The following is a 12,961-nucleotide window of genomic DNA, read 5'->3' as shown; positions in this document are numbered from 1 at the left end:
ATGAAATTAAAAGACGCTTACTCCTTGGAAGGAAAGTTATTACCAACCTAGATAGCATATTAAAAAGCAGAGACATTACCAACAAAGGTCCGTCTAGTCAAGGCTATGGTTTTTCCAGTGGTCATGTATGGACATGAGAGTTGGACTATAAAGAAAGCTGAGCACCGAAGAATTGATGCTTTTGAACTGTGATGTTGGAGAAGACGCTTGAGAGTCCCCACTGCAAGGGGGTCTAACCAGTCCATCCTAAAGGAGATCAGTCCTGGGTGTTCATTGGAAGGACTGATGTTGAACCTGAAACTCCAATACGTTGGCCACCTGATGCGAAGAGCTGACTCATTGGAAAAGACCCTGATGCTGGGAAAGATTGAGGGCAGGAGGAGAAGGGGATGACAGAGGATGAGATGGTTGGATGGCATCGCCGACTCGATGGACATGAGTTTGGGTGAACTCCGGGAATTGGTGATGGACAGGGAGGCCTGGCCTGCTGCGGTTCATGGGGTTGCAAAGAGTCAGACACGACTAAGTGACTGAACTGAATGTCTGAGTTTGTTTAAAAAATGATTGACTTGCGAATTATTACAGGATGTTGTGACCTCTTTGAAGGCCAGAGTTAAAATGTTTCTCATGTTAATTATTATTATTTTTTAAAAGACTTAGGCCACTGAAAAAGTTAGTCACGGCTAATTAAGAAAGGAAGTTTCAAAAGTTCTGAGTGGAGACGTCTGCTCCGGAGGTATAGCAATGATATTACTTAACTCTGAAATAGTCCTTTGTAGATGAGTATCTAGGGAAGAAGTTGTAGTTTAAAGGAAAGAATGTAAGCTTTGCGTTCAAGTCAGCAGAGGTTTGAATTCCACTCTGCCACTTACCTGCAGCATGGTTTTCAGCAATTTGTGTTTTTTTTTTAAGAATCCACATTTCATCATCCATGAAATGAGGATAACACTTTAATATTGTAGGATCAGCTTCACAGTATTGAATGAGATAATATATGTGACATACCCACTGATTTCCTCACATATTAGAGATAATTACTCAACAGTTAGGAATAATTAGCATATCTTTATTGGCCCTAAAGATATATGCAAACCAGTCTAGTATAAAATTTATGTAGGGCTACTACTCTTCCCCTAATACATATGTGTTAATTTAGCCAATGTGTATTTATTCATTAATTCAAACATTTATTCCTGCCCTTGTTCGGTGGCAGGATCAGCCATAGAGAAATAAAGGTGTGCTGGCGTTTGGTCCGTTTCACCCATGTTCTGTGAAGGAGCCAAAGGTGACCCCTGCGTGCTGGACTCCAGGTTGTTTGGTTCCTCACAGCAGGCTGAGACCCATGAGCCCCAAAGCCAGCAAGCACCAAACTTTAAAAACTTAACATTCTAATGCTTAACGCAAAGCCCAAGAAAGGACGTGTTTAACCATTTAGGACTTGCCTCCTTTGCATGCCCCTTGAAACTGCACAGCTCCTCTGTTAGCCACAAGTAAGATAAGTTCAGGGCAATAAAGACCCCCCATCACTGCTGCCCCTGGGGGCTCTTTGACCCAGAGACTGCCTGCTGTGCTGCTGAGTGATGCCTTCTAGACTGGCAAGCCCCCTGTTGGATTCTCCTTCCTCCCAGGAATTTTCTTGCTTTCCCGTCTGCCTGGATGGTGACTTGCTGTGGCCTCTGGAAAGTGTCTTGCAAAGCAGAGTATTGCCCCAGTAAGGCTTGTGTGTGCTAGCACAGGCTGCAGGCACTGGCAGGAGGACTCTACCACTTGCCATCCAGGACTCCCATTCTACAACTTAACAATGTTTAAAAATAGCTCAAAGACAATAAAAGGTGCAAGCAACTCAGAAAGGTGCACTTTACCGGATATCCAGTAATCCTCCCCTCATCCCAATTTCAAAGTCTTTGACAAGTTTTCATGTCACTGTCCCCATTTAAAAAAAATAATGTTTTATTTTTGTTTACACTAGAAATAGAATAAGATAAAGTCAATTCAGTATTATTGGACTTGAGAAGCTTTAGTGTTGTTATGGTCTTTTCTTCCCCTTTCAATGCCACTTAATACATTGATTTTAGGATCCCACAGAATTTGGGAAACATTTTGGCAAACTTCTCTTACTAGTTATGAACTTAATTGACAGACATATTTTTGAGGGCCACGATTCAGCATTTCCTGCTTTACAAAGGCTAAACACAGAGGCCTAAATTTAAAATATTTTCCTTTAATTGGTATCACTGTGAAGAGTTTAGACCAGTGAGTAGGAAGCAATAATATTTATTAATATAAGTTTCAGATTTACAATATTTTCTGTTAGTTTTGCAGATACACCTTACATTCATTCAACAGATATTAACTGGCTGCTATATACTAAGCACTGTTCACCAACAAACTTCTCTTTCTGGCAATGATTCTTTGTTTTGTTTTTATTTTGCTTGCTTATTTATTATTTTATTGATATATAATTGACACACAACACTTTATTAGTTTCAGGTATATAATATGATAATATTTTAGGCATACAGCATTATAATATTTTCTACACACGGAAATAGGCAGTAATTAAGTGATTAAGTCATAGTATGCCCCCTTTTAACTTTGTGTGTGTTTGTGTGTGCATGCATTCATTTAAAATTTCTGACCAGGAAAAAAGTGGTGAGAAACATATTGGACACTAGGGAACTAAAGCTTCAATTACAAGGAAAATCATTTGAACTGTAAAGAATCTGAGTATATAACTGAGTGGGAGGTAATCTGATATGTGTAGCTGGGAACTGGGCAGGAGGTAGAAGGCCTGTGTTTATGACTGCATAGTTTAAAACAGAGTTTACCTTTAAAAATGTATTCATTCACTAAAAATTTTACACTGCCAAATTTCTTATTTACAAAAAGATTTCTTTAAGATCACTTTTTTCTGTTGAAATGCCTTCATTGTGGTCTTCAGGTGGTGAAACATTAAACAGTAATTGTAAATAACAGGTGACTTTGACAAAACTCACAGAATGTTGATTAAGATGAACGTGAATCCAGTAACACAAGAGTCCACTGAATATAAAGATAAGCCCGTAGACATGCTCCATTTTAGGGGTTTTAATCAATGGCGTCAAAATCAGAAACAAAGATATAGCTATGGATCCAAATATAAATGGCAAAGGCACCTGGAAGTTAAAAAAAAAAAAAAGATTAAGATTAGTGATGACATTGTCTAAAAGTTTCTAAGATTAGTGCTTTTTTTTAATTTTCAAGCATAGAAAAAATACATTTAAGCATCATCATCATAGATAAAAAGTATCAGTGTCATCCTAGTATTAGTCACTGAAGCACTTCTACTTTTGGGAATATGGAAACCCAGTCATGTCACAACTGTAATATTTGTTTATAATACTTCTTTAATGGGGTATGTGCCAGTCTTTCTTAGCGGAGCATCAAGTAATAGAAATAGCAGGAACACTGGAATCAGAAAAGTCTGGTTAGAAATGTAACCTCTGGTATTTTAATTGCTCATTCTTTTGAGAAGTAGTCACTGAAATTCTAAACTGGCATGTGTTGTGCTATGGATTATTGTTATTGTTGTTTAGTTGCTAAGTTGTGTTTGACTTTTTATAACTTCATGGGGCTATAGCCTGCCAGGCGCCTCTGTCCTTTATGGCATATCCGACGCAAGAATACTGGAGTCGATTGCCATTTCCTTCTCCAGAGATATTTAAAACAGATAAAAAATATTCTTTTCCATGGAGTTCAGTGCCAGAATCTAGCAGTGTAACTGGTCTACCTACTTAATCTGATCTTCAGGCCCATTTGCAGAGAACAGCCAGCAGGTGGCTCCCCAAGTCTCTTTGGTGGTCTCCCCAAGGAGACCCCAAACACTGCATAGTGAAATCCTCAGGGCCCCATGCTCCCCCAACCCCTGAAAGAAGGACATGGTGGGTCAGCTGGTGCTAAGGGATAAATACGTTCAGGGGTTTTCAATCAAATATTTGTGAAATATGTGTGTTTTGTGTGGAGAAGGAAATGGCAACTCACTCCAGTAGTCTTGCCTCAAACATCCCATGGACAGAGGAGGCTGGTGGGATACAGTCCATGAGATTGTAGAATCAGACACGACTGAGTGACTAAACACACACCATTTAAAGTCTGAGTTTCAAAAAAAAAAGGTTGCTCTTAGACCCATTTGCAAAATGAGTTTTTTCTGGTCTTCTAAAGTCTTTGTCAGAACTGCATACAGTGTACTTCAGTAGGATGTGCTCAACAAAATAGCATTTCTTAATTAACCTTATAAAATAATTTATATACACTTCTTACTCTTCTATGGGACTAAGACGATTCTTAATTGAAAAGATTCATCTTTATTTTTCTGAACTGCCTAGTAAAGTAACTGAAACACAGCAGGTAGTCACTGCATATTTGTTGAATAAATGGATGACTGAAATCCAAGATATTGTTCACTCTTTTCCACATGAAGCATGGCCAAGAGGGATCCATTTTGGGGCAGAAGAAAGTCAAGATTGTCTAAACTAGTGTTTCTTAAAATAGGATCAGTCGACCTCTCTGCATAAGAATCCCCAAGGTAATTGATAAATACACAGATTCCTAAGGCCTGACTAAGATCTAGTAAATTAGAACCCCTGGGGTGAGTCTGGGAATTCGGATTTCAGTAAACATACTCAAGTGGTTTTACGGTCAGTGGCATGACTTAAGGGACTATCATTTTATTTTCCACACAATCTCTACAACCAGGAAGTATCTTAACTATATTGACCAATGGATTATAATTAGAACACAAGTAAAGAGTAAGACAGAGACTACTTGGGGACCTCCTTGGCAGTCCAGTGGTTAAGAATCCACTTTCCAATGCAGGGCATGTGGGTTTGGTCACTGGTCAGGGAATTAAGATCCCACATGCCAGGGGATGTAAGCCCGCACGTGGCAACTGGAGAAAGCCCATGCACGGCAATGAAGACCCAGCACAGTCAAGAAACAAAACAAAACAAAATATTACAAAGACTGTTTGGTGCCTTTTAGGATTTGCATTATAGCAAGGTATGGCTTATTTTATACCAAGGCAAAATAACTGAAAATAAGAAAGAGAAATGAGGGAAATAAATATGGGTAAAGAAGGAATTTGGCTCACGAAATGCATGCCATGTAGCCCCATAGAGATTCTGGAAGCAGGCCACCAAAAGGCATAGGCTAAACTGTTGTTTAGAAGAGGCCCAAGTGTTTCTGATGCTAAAATCAGAGAAAATTTCCTCAGTGGATCTTTTATAGAATAAAGATTTCATCACTATCTTTTCAGTAAATATAACAAAATTTTGGTTTCTGCAATTACAATGTGTGGTTTAAACCCCATCCCTGATCCTTTCTACTAGGGTAATTTTACCTAGTCTCTGAGTTCCATGATTTTCCTGAAGTTAAGTGGAGGAAAACTAAGAAAATCTATGCCAGTTGTTTGACCTGAATAGGTCATGTTCATGCCTCCTTCTAATACACTTCCTACACTGTTGTCAGAATGGTCTTTTTTTTTTTTTTCAAATGAGAGTTTGATTTTGTTTCTCTTGTATATGGTTGCTTGCATGCATGCTCAGTCGCTCAGTCGTGTCCAGCTTTGTGACCAGCCAGGCTTCTCTGTCCGTGGAATTCTCCAGCCAAGAATACTGGAGTGAGTAGCCATTCCTACTCCAGGGGAGCTCCCTGACCCAGGGGTCTAACCCGCGTCTGCTGCATTGGCGGGCGGGCTCTTTACCACTGTGCCAACTGGGAAGCACGTGGTTGCTTGGGCAGTTCACTACTCATCCAGGCATACCCCTCTGAGGGGGCAACAGGGAGCTGATTCTAGCTCGCGCTCTGCTCACCAGGCTCTGTGTCTGGACACGCAGCTGTGTCTGCCTAGAAGCAGGGGTGCTTTATTACTTTTTGCACAAAGACACTTTAGGAACCTAAAGTAGCCCTGCCGACATTACCTAGAGGATGGTGGTTCCATTTTGTTAGTTAAGTTCAGGTCCTAAATTTTTAGAATCAACTAAACTGAGGCTTAGATTATCATCTTCTTGGATAAAATGAGGACCTTTCAAGGACATACTCAAGAAGAGAATGCCACGTCATGGGTCGACAAGGGCTGACATTGGGTCATGGACTGAGGGGATGCTTTTGAACAGGGCCAGGATTCTTCCCCCAAAAGTGTTATTGCCTAACTCCAGAAAGATGATGAAAAGGATAACATTTATCTTCCTCATAGAGAATCAGTTTTGACATTATACTTAAAAAAAATCAAACCAATTGCACCCCATATGGCCAATTACACATTCAGTTCAGCTCAGTCCCTCAGTCGTGTCTGACTCTTTGTGACCCCATGAACCGCAGCACGCCAGGCCTCCCTGTCCATCACCAACTCCCGGAGTTTACTCAAACTCATGTCCATTGAGTTGGTGATGCCATCCAACCATCTTATCCTTTCTCGTCCCCTTCTCCTCCCGTCTTCAATCTTTCCCAGCATCAGGGTCTTTTCCAATGAGTCAGTTAATTATACATTAGTAAGCTGGGAAATGGAGGTTTGGTTCAGATGTTTCAAAGTTTGACTCATGATTGGTTAGAAGCATCCCATATAGAATAAAAAAAGGCTTCTCTGCTCCCTCAGATGGTAAAGAATCCACATGCACTGCTGGAGACCTGGGTTCAATTCCTTGGGTTACGAAGATCCCCTGGAGAAGGAAATGGCAACCCACTCCAGTATTCTTGCCTGGGAAATCCCACGGACAGAAGAGCCTGGCAGACTGCAGTCCATGTGGTTGCAAAGAGTCGGACAGGACTGAGTGACTAACACTTAACATAGAATAAAAATTATATTCTTAAAAAGAGAATAGAAGTTTAATATTACGTTTTTAGACTTGATTTACCTTGTAAGGTCTAGGTAGATTTGGTTCCTGGTACCTTAGTTTAAGTAAACCTATCATATGTAGCCCTCTTAAAAACCATAATGCTAATCCTGAATATCTTATTAAATTGATTAAATCTGAGGTTATAATAACAATGGAAGTTAAGATGATTAACTGGCTAACAGCCGTGGTTGGACAGGAGTGCTTATTGAGCATTGAGAAGATGAAAGGCAGTTGTCCTTCTTGGCTTGCCCTGTAGATCATCCTTGATGCTGACAGCACTGTACAGCACATGGTGCTAAACACTGAAGTTGAAATTCCAAAAGAAATGACCCATTGCATAGAAGGGATTATTTTGTCCGTCCAGGTGAGAGCAACAGCATCTACAAAAATTTTAGAAAAATTTCAAAATAGTCAATTTTGACTTTGATTGAAATTATAGCAACAATTCTTCACTTCCTCCTGCATCCATACCCTTTGTAATAAATCTTGTAGCTTATTCTAAGAAAGGGAGTCTCTACTTATTCTTGAATACAGTTTGACCCTGTGGTCTGTTTTGGCCAGTAGAATGCACATTGGAAGGGGTAGTTTGCCCCTGCATTTCAAACTTTCTAAGACTAGCTTGTGCATAAGATTTGGGAGGCACTTTTCAGGACTTTTCAGGGCTCAAAATGTGTTGAAGTGAAAGTAAAGTGAGTGTTAGTCGCTCAGTTGTGTCTGACTCTGTGACCCAATGGATGGTAGCTGGCCAGGCTCCTCTGTCCATGAGATTCTCTAGGCAAGAATACTGGAGTGGGTAGCCATTCCCTTCTCCAGGGGATCTTCCCAACCCAGGGATTGAATCCAGGTCTCCTACACTGCAGGCAGCTTCTTTACCATTTGAGACACCAGGGAAGCCCAAGTGTATTGAACTTAGAAACAGTCTTATCAGTGGGACATCAGGCAGGAGATAGGCATCTCAATCAGGCTGAAGGGGGTGAGATGACATTGTGGGGGAGGCAGAGAGTATCTGTTCTGGAAACAGTAAGCTGTTTAGAAAGGCTGTTGTGTGGCGAGGGTGTATGTCTGCACAGAGACAGGAGGTGAGGATGGAAAGTTAGGCTTAAGTTAGATCCTGGAGAACCTGCCACGGTCAGCTGAGGAGCTGACACTTGGTCTGAAGGAAGTTGATGATGGAGTGAGAGTGTGCTTAGGAGGAGATGTAAGAAAACAGATGGCGGAACACTTGGGCAGGGAGGTGACAGGATTATATTTGTGTTTTATAGAGCCCCACTCTTTGCGACCCCATGGACTGTAGCCCTCCAGGCTCCACTCTCCATGGGATTCTCCAGGCAAGAGTACCAGAGTGGGTAGCCATTCCCTTCTCCGGGGGATCTTCCCAACCCAGGATTGAACCCAGGTCTGCACTGCAAGCAGATTCTTCACTGTCTGAGCCACGAGGGAAGCCCCTCATAGAATTATTTCTTGAGATTGAGTGGAGGCTGGATAGAAGAAGAAAATTAGAGGTGAGGGTGGAAATTTGGAGGTTGTTGCTGTGAATGAAGTGAGGAAAATAGGGGCCTGGGAAGGAAGAGGAAAGAACACCCGAAGGGATATGAGTGAGGTGGGTCTTCACAGAACTGGCAGCCTGGCTTGGAAGTGGGGTGAAAGGCAAATTATAGCTCTCCCCTTCAGTTTAATAGTAAAAAAATTCTTCTTCAGCCTGTTACTGTATTTCTGTGAGACCAAATTGTGGCAAGGAGCACGTTTTTGTTTACTTTTAAAAATTTGTATTTCTCTTTTTCTTTTAGAATCAACGCACCATTTTTAGACTAGTCTCAAAGAAGATGCAGAAATACATCTTTTGGTGTTTTTGAGCCATGTAGAGCTTTTTGTTTGTTTGTTTGTTTGTTTTTTTAAAAATGAATTTCAAAGCTTCTGGTTTCGGAGAAGGCTTTGAGCGCAGATGACAGCAGACTGAGCCTTTGTGACCTCTGCCTCGAGGGCACGCCCAGGGCAGGGGTTCAGGTCACCGGAGTGCCGTCGTCAGCCCTCCACGACCACACACACCACACGTGGTCATGAGCCCCTATGCCTGTCTGTATGTACAGCATTTTTGTAGTCTACGTTTTTTGTGGATGTGTTATTTGGCCTTTATCCAGAATACTTGAAGAGCTAGTCACTCTCAATGAGTGAATTTTCTAGATAACCAAACTTCTTTCAGGAGTAACTATTTTTTAAAAATTAAAAGTTGGGGGAATTTTCCAATATATTTCAAACACTACTCTGCCTTTTTAAAGTAAAATGAACATAATTTAACATTTTTTGGGGAAAAAGACCCAATGTTGTCATTAAAAATCATCAGTTAATTCTGTGGAAATATAATTATCTAGTATTAGAAAAATGATTTTTTTCCGATCATAAGTATAAGATGCTAATTGTGGAAAATATGAACAGTATAAAAAAAGAAATAAAAATTTCTTATAATCTTACCATTCAGATGGCACCATTTACTATTAACTTTTTATTATATTTCCATTTAGTCATGTCTATATGTGTATGTTATAAAATAATATGTATTAATAAAATTTATCACCTGATGTATATTAATATGTATTCATACGATTGCTTGCTTTGCTTTGATTTCATTTGCTTATACTGACATACTTTAGTATGGTGATTGAGAACATAGGTTTTGGAGTTAACATGGATTTGAGTCTGTCTGTTTCAATTACGAGCTGGGCAGCTTTGAGCACCATACTTGGTAGAACTGGGAAGAATGTATTTTTTGAAGGTCCAATCTTATAAACTGCTGTCCAGATTTACAACCCATTGCTAGCAATAACCTGGACAAGAAGCAATCTTTTATCATGAGAAGAGTATGACTGAAACCTACTTTTGAATCTTATTAAGTTTGCTTATTGCTTAACTCCCAGGCACTGCAGTTTCCTCATCTGAAAAAAGAAGACGATACTGCTTCTTCCAAATGACTGTTCTGAGGGTAGTTATATGGGTGCACCCTACAGAGTGCAGCGTCTCCGAACAGAGTGTTGCTTCTTTGCCCTCTCGCCTTGCCGGCTTCGGTTTCTCTTTCCCCTCTCTCCTCTGTGTCCCACTCCTCTTCTTCCACCTCCTTCTCCTCTTTCTCTTTCCAGTTCTTACTGTTTCACAGTCTTCTAGCCTTTGATTTTGGTCTTTTAGCATGTACTCATCTTTTATAGATTTTTAGATGATTATTTTTCCTTTCCTCATAAAAACCAAAGCAGGAACCCATTGCATTTGTACTCTTACGGGACTACTGAACAGATCAGTAGTATATGGGAGTCCTTGTTTATTCAGAATAGACAGTAGTGACTATTTCTTCTTTGTCTAGATACGTTCATACCTGCAGAGACGATTTCCTTGGGAGTCAAAACTGCCAGGTAGGATACGTTAGCCAGTAAGTAAACCACAGCCACCATGGGAATGCCAGTGATCAGAGATTTGGGGATGTTCTTACCAGGATTTTTTATCTCTCCTAAGAAACACAAATAAACTCATCAGAAAAGGACATATTATGAGACTTTTGAAGACTTTGTGATAAAATGTATGAAAAAGTATTACTCATATCTGTTGTTTCCTCATCTGCTTGACTGTTTCTACGTTGGTCCTGTGCAAGTTTTGCCTGAAAGCTTGGATTTCTCACCATCTTATACTGAAAATCCAATTACCCCAGTCATTTCACGATTATGGGTTTACAGTGATGGAAAAGACTATATAGTACAAGGTACTGTGTACAAAATGATGAGCTATTAGGATATGCTGTACAGCACACGGAATGTAGCCAATATTTTATAACTATAAATAGAGTATAACCTTTAAAACCCGTGAATCATTCTGTTGTACACCTGAAACTTCTACAATATTGTAAATCAACTATGCCTCAATAAAAGAGAGAAAGAAATGAAACAGAGGTGAGAGCAGAGCAGGGGAGAAAGTTTGCATTAAATGAGACGTGAGAAATGACATTTGGGGGAAGACCAAAGAGAAGGGAGGGAGGGAGATACTTGAAGACCTCAATAGGGAGCCTTCTATGCAAAGGGAACAGTAGGTGCAGAAGGAAAACAACTCCCTCCCCCACCTCACCCAGCAGCTTTTTGTGAGCACTTTTATGTCTCTGCCTGTCACAGAGGCTTCCACAGTGTGGTACTGAATACCCGCCATGGCGCTAAGGACATACTGGGCTGTGTCTGCATTTCAAACACAGAGGAAACTGCAGGGTCTCAGAGACGTTAGGAGACTCACCCAAGGTCACACAGCAGCTAAGTGGTGAGGGAAGGATTTGAAACCATTTAGTTTGACACCAGACAGTAACCACAGCGCCCTTCAGCCTGGGTGTAGCTAGATCTCTTGGAACTTGGGGTGATGGGTTTCTTGGACAGAAGGTGCAGAGTCCATTTTGACACTTAATCCCAACTTCCTGGATAGAAGTCCTCAGTTGGGAAAATCTTTGAGCTTTGATACATAATAATGTTTTCAAACCAATAGCAGGGATGAGCTCAAATCACCTAACAATGTCAGTTTTTGTCAATTGCAGGGGCCTTATCTCAGGGGAGGAGATACCACATCAACAGTGAATTCTGGAAATTGGCATATTATCTCAAAATTCCTAGACTTCATACTGTTTTTCTTAAAAAGGCAGTTGAGGAAAGTAGTTAAGAACGTAGGCTCTGGAGCTAGAGGGCTCGGGGCTTGAACCTGGCCCTAGCCCTCACTAGTCCTTGGATCTTGGGAAACAGGCTTTGCGGTTGGCAACAAAGATTGCCGGTTCAGAGATCTGTGCAAATAAAAAATGTACAGTTGTTAAAGACTGTTTAGTATGTAGCCTGTCTCTTCATCCCACCTGAGATATGTTCCCCCCTTTTTCAGAAGTAGTGGTTCTCTCGTCATCTCTTTCCCTCAAGCAAACGGACCTCTGAGGAATTTCCTTTCTCTCCCTTACTCTCCCAAGCAAGCTTTTCTTTACCTAGGCTTAAGTGTGAATGGAATTCATCTTATGGAATATGAATGAAATAATAAGAGGAAAACAATTCAGAGCCCATTAGGTAATCAAGAGATTGCTTGAATCTACTCAAGTGGTGAAGGAAATTTGTTGTAAGCCATGTAGAAGAGTCTGTCCACCCAAATTCAGATTGGGAAGAAATCAGGAAACAGTGATATGAAGCCAATGTTAGGTGACGTGTGAGTTCTCGGGGTCCCCTACTACCATGGCAGTGGGGTGATGGAACCAGTCTGTGCACATGCGACCTGAGGTGCTCGGATCCCAGTTCTGTCTGGAGTCTGGGCAGTGTAAGTGACCGTGTGCACTGGCATCTCCCCCCGGCAGCTTCAGTCACCAGAGAGTGACCCTGAGCCCCGGTGTGAGCAATGACTCTGTAACAAGGCAGGCAGATGCTCCCCTCCTCCAGCTCTGGGGAACAACGGCTGCTGGCTCCCCAGAGCTGACCCCTTCTCCTGAGATTTGCCCTTGGCCTTGGGTGGCTCGGCAGGGATGCGGACGCTGGCTTGCTTAGAAAAACCTACAAGTTTACTTTCTCCCCTCAGAGGCAGCCCCCAGTCGCTGATTAACTGATAAAAGGAACAAAAGTCCATCCTTAAGGCCACTGCTTGGGAACGTTTTGTATTTTTCCTACGCTAGCAGTACTTTCTAATCAAAATATACTGAGAGCCATTTACGTACTTTAAAATTTCTAGTGGCTACATAAGAGAAAACCAGGTGAAATGGAATTAATAATATATATTTATCCCAAAATATTCAAATGTCATCATTGCAGTATGTAACATTTGTAAAAAATTAATGAGCTCTGGACAATGGACGATGTTTTGTTCATTCAAGATTTTGATTTCTGGTGTGTATTTTACATCTGTGGAGCACGTCAGTTTGACTGACTACATTTCAGACGCTCACTGTCTCCATAAGGCTGGTGGCTACCAGGCTGCGCAGTGTGGCTCTGTAGGATCTGGCTGAGGCCAGGCTTCAGCTGAAACCACGTCTGCTCAGCAACTCTCCCTTCCCTGTCCTGCTTCCTTCATGCCTCACGGCTGTCTCTGGGAAACAGGTCCTCAACAAAGTG

At 41.2% G+C, this 12,961-nt stretch overlaps 1 protein-coding gene across 1 annotated transcript; it reads right to left on the bottom strand.

Moving 5' to 3' along the window:
• Positions 1-2,201: 2,201 nt before the first annotated feature.
• On the bottom strand, positions 2,202-11,051 carry LOC113888732 (solute carrier family 7 member 13-like). Its single transcript, XM_027535760.1, has 4 exons — positions 11,045-11,051; positions 10,234-10,383; positions 6,891-7,252; positions 2,202-3,155 (listed from the first exon to the last, which is right to left on the bottom strand). The coding sequence occupies exons 1-4, from the start codon at positions 11,049-11,051 to the stop codon at positions 2,880-2,882; spliced, it is 795 nt and encodes a 264-aa protein (XP_027391561.1). The 3' UTR covers positions 2,202-2,879.
• Between the last annotated feature and the right edge of the window lie 1,910 nt (positions 11,052-12,961).

Source organism: Bos indicus x Bos taurus, unplaced genomic scaffold (genome assembly GCF_003369695.1).
Source record: "Bos indicus x Bos taurus breed Angus x Brahman F1 hybrid unplaced genomic scaffold, Bos_hybrid_MaternalHap_v2.0 tig00001388_arrow_arrow_obj, whole genome shotgun sequence".
Lineage (NCBI taxonomy): Eukaryota > Metazoa > Chordata > Mammalia > Artiodactyla > Bovidae > Bos > Bos indicus x Bos taurus.
This window is presented reverse-complemented; position numbering and strand designations above follow the sequence as displayed.

Bases quoted from the DNA above. Each gene is read 5' to 3' on its own strand.
- LOC113888732 (XM_027535760.1), bottom strand. The intron at 7,253-10,233 runs GTATGAACGTAT...AAATTTTTGTAG, and splicing joins CAAGGAAATCGTCTCTGCAG to ATGCTGTTGCTCTCACCTGG. The intron at 3,156-6,890 runs GTAAATCAAGTC...TTTAACTTCCAG, and splicing joins ATCTACCTAGACCTTACAAG to GTGCCTTTGCCATTTATATT.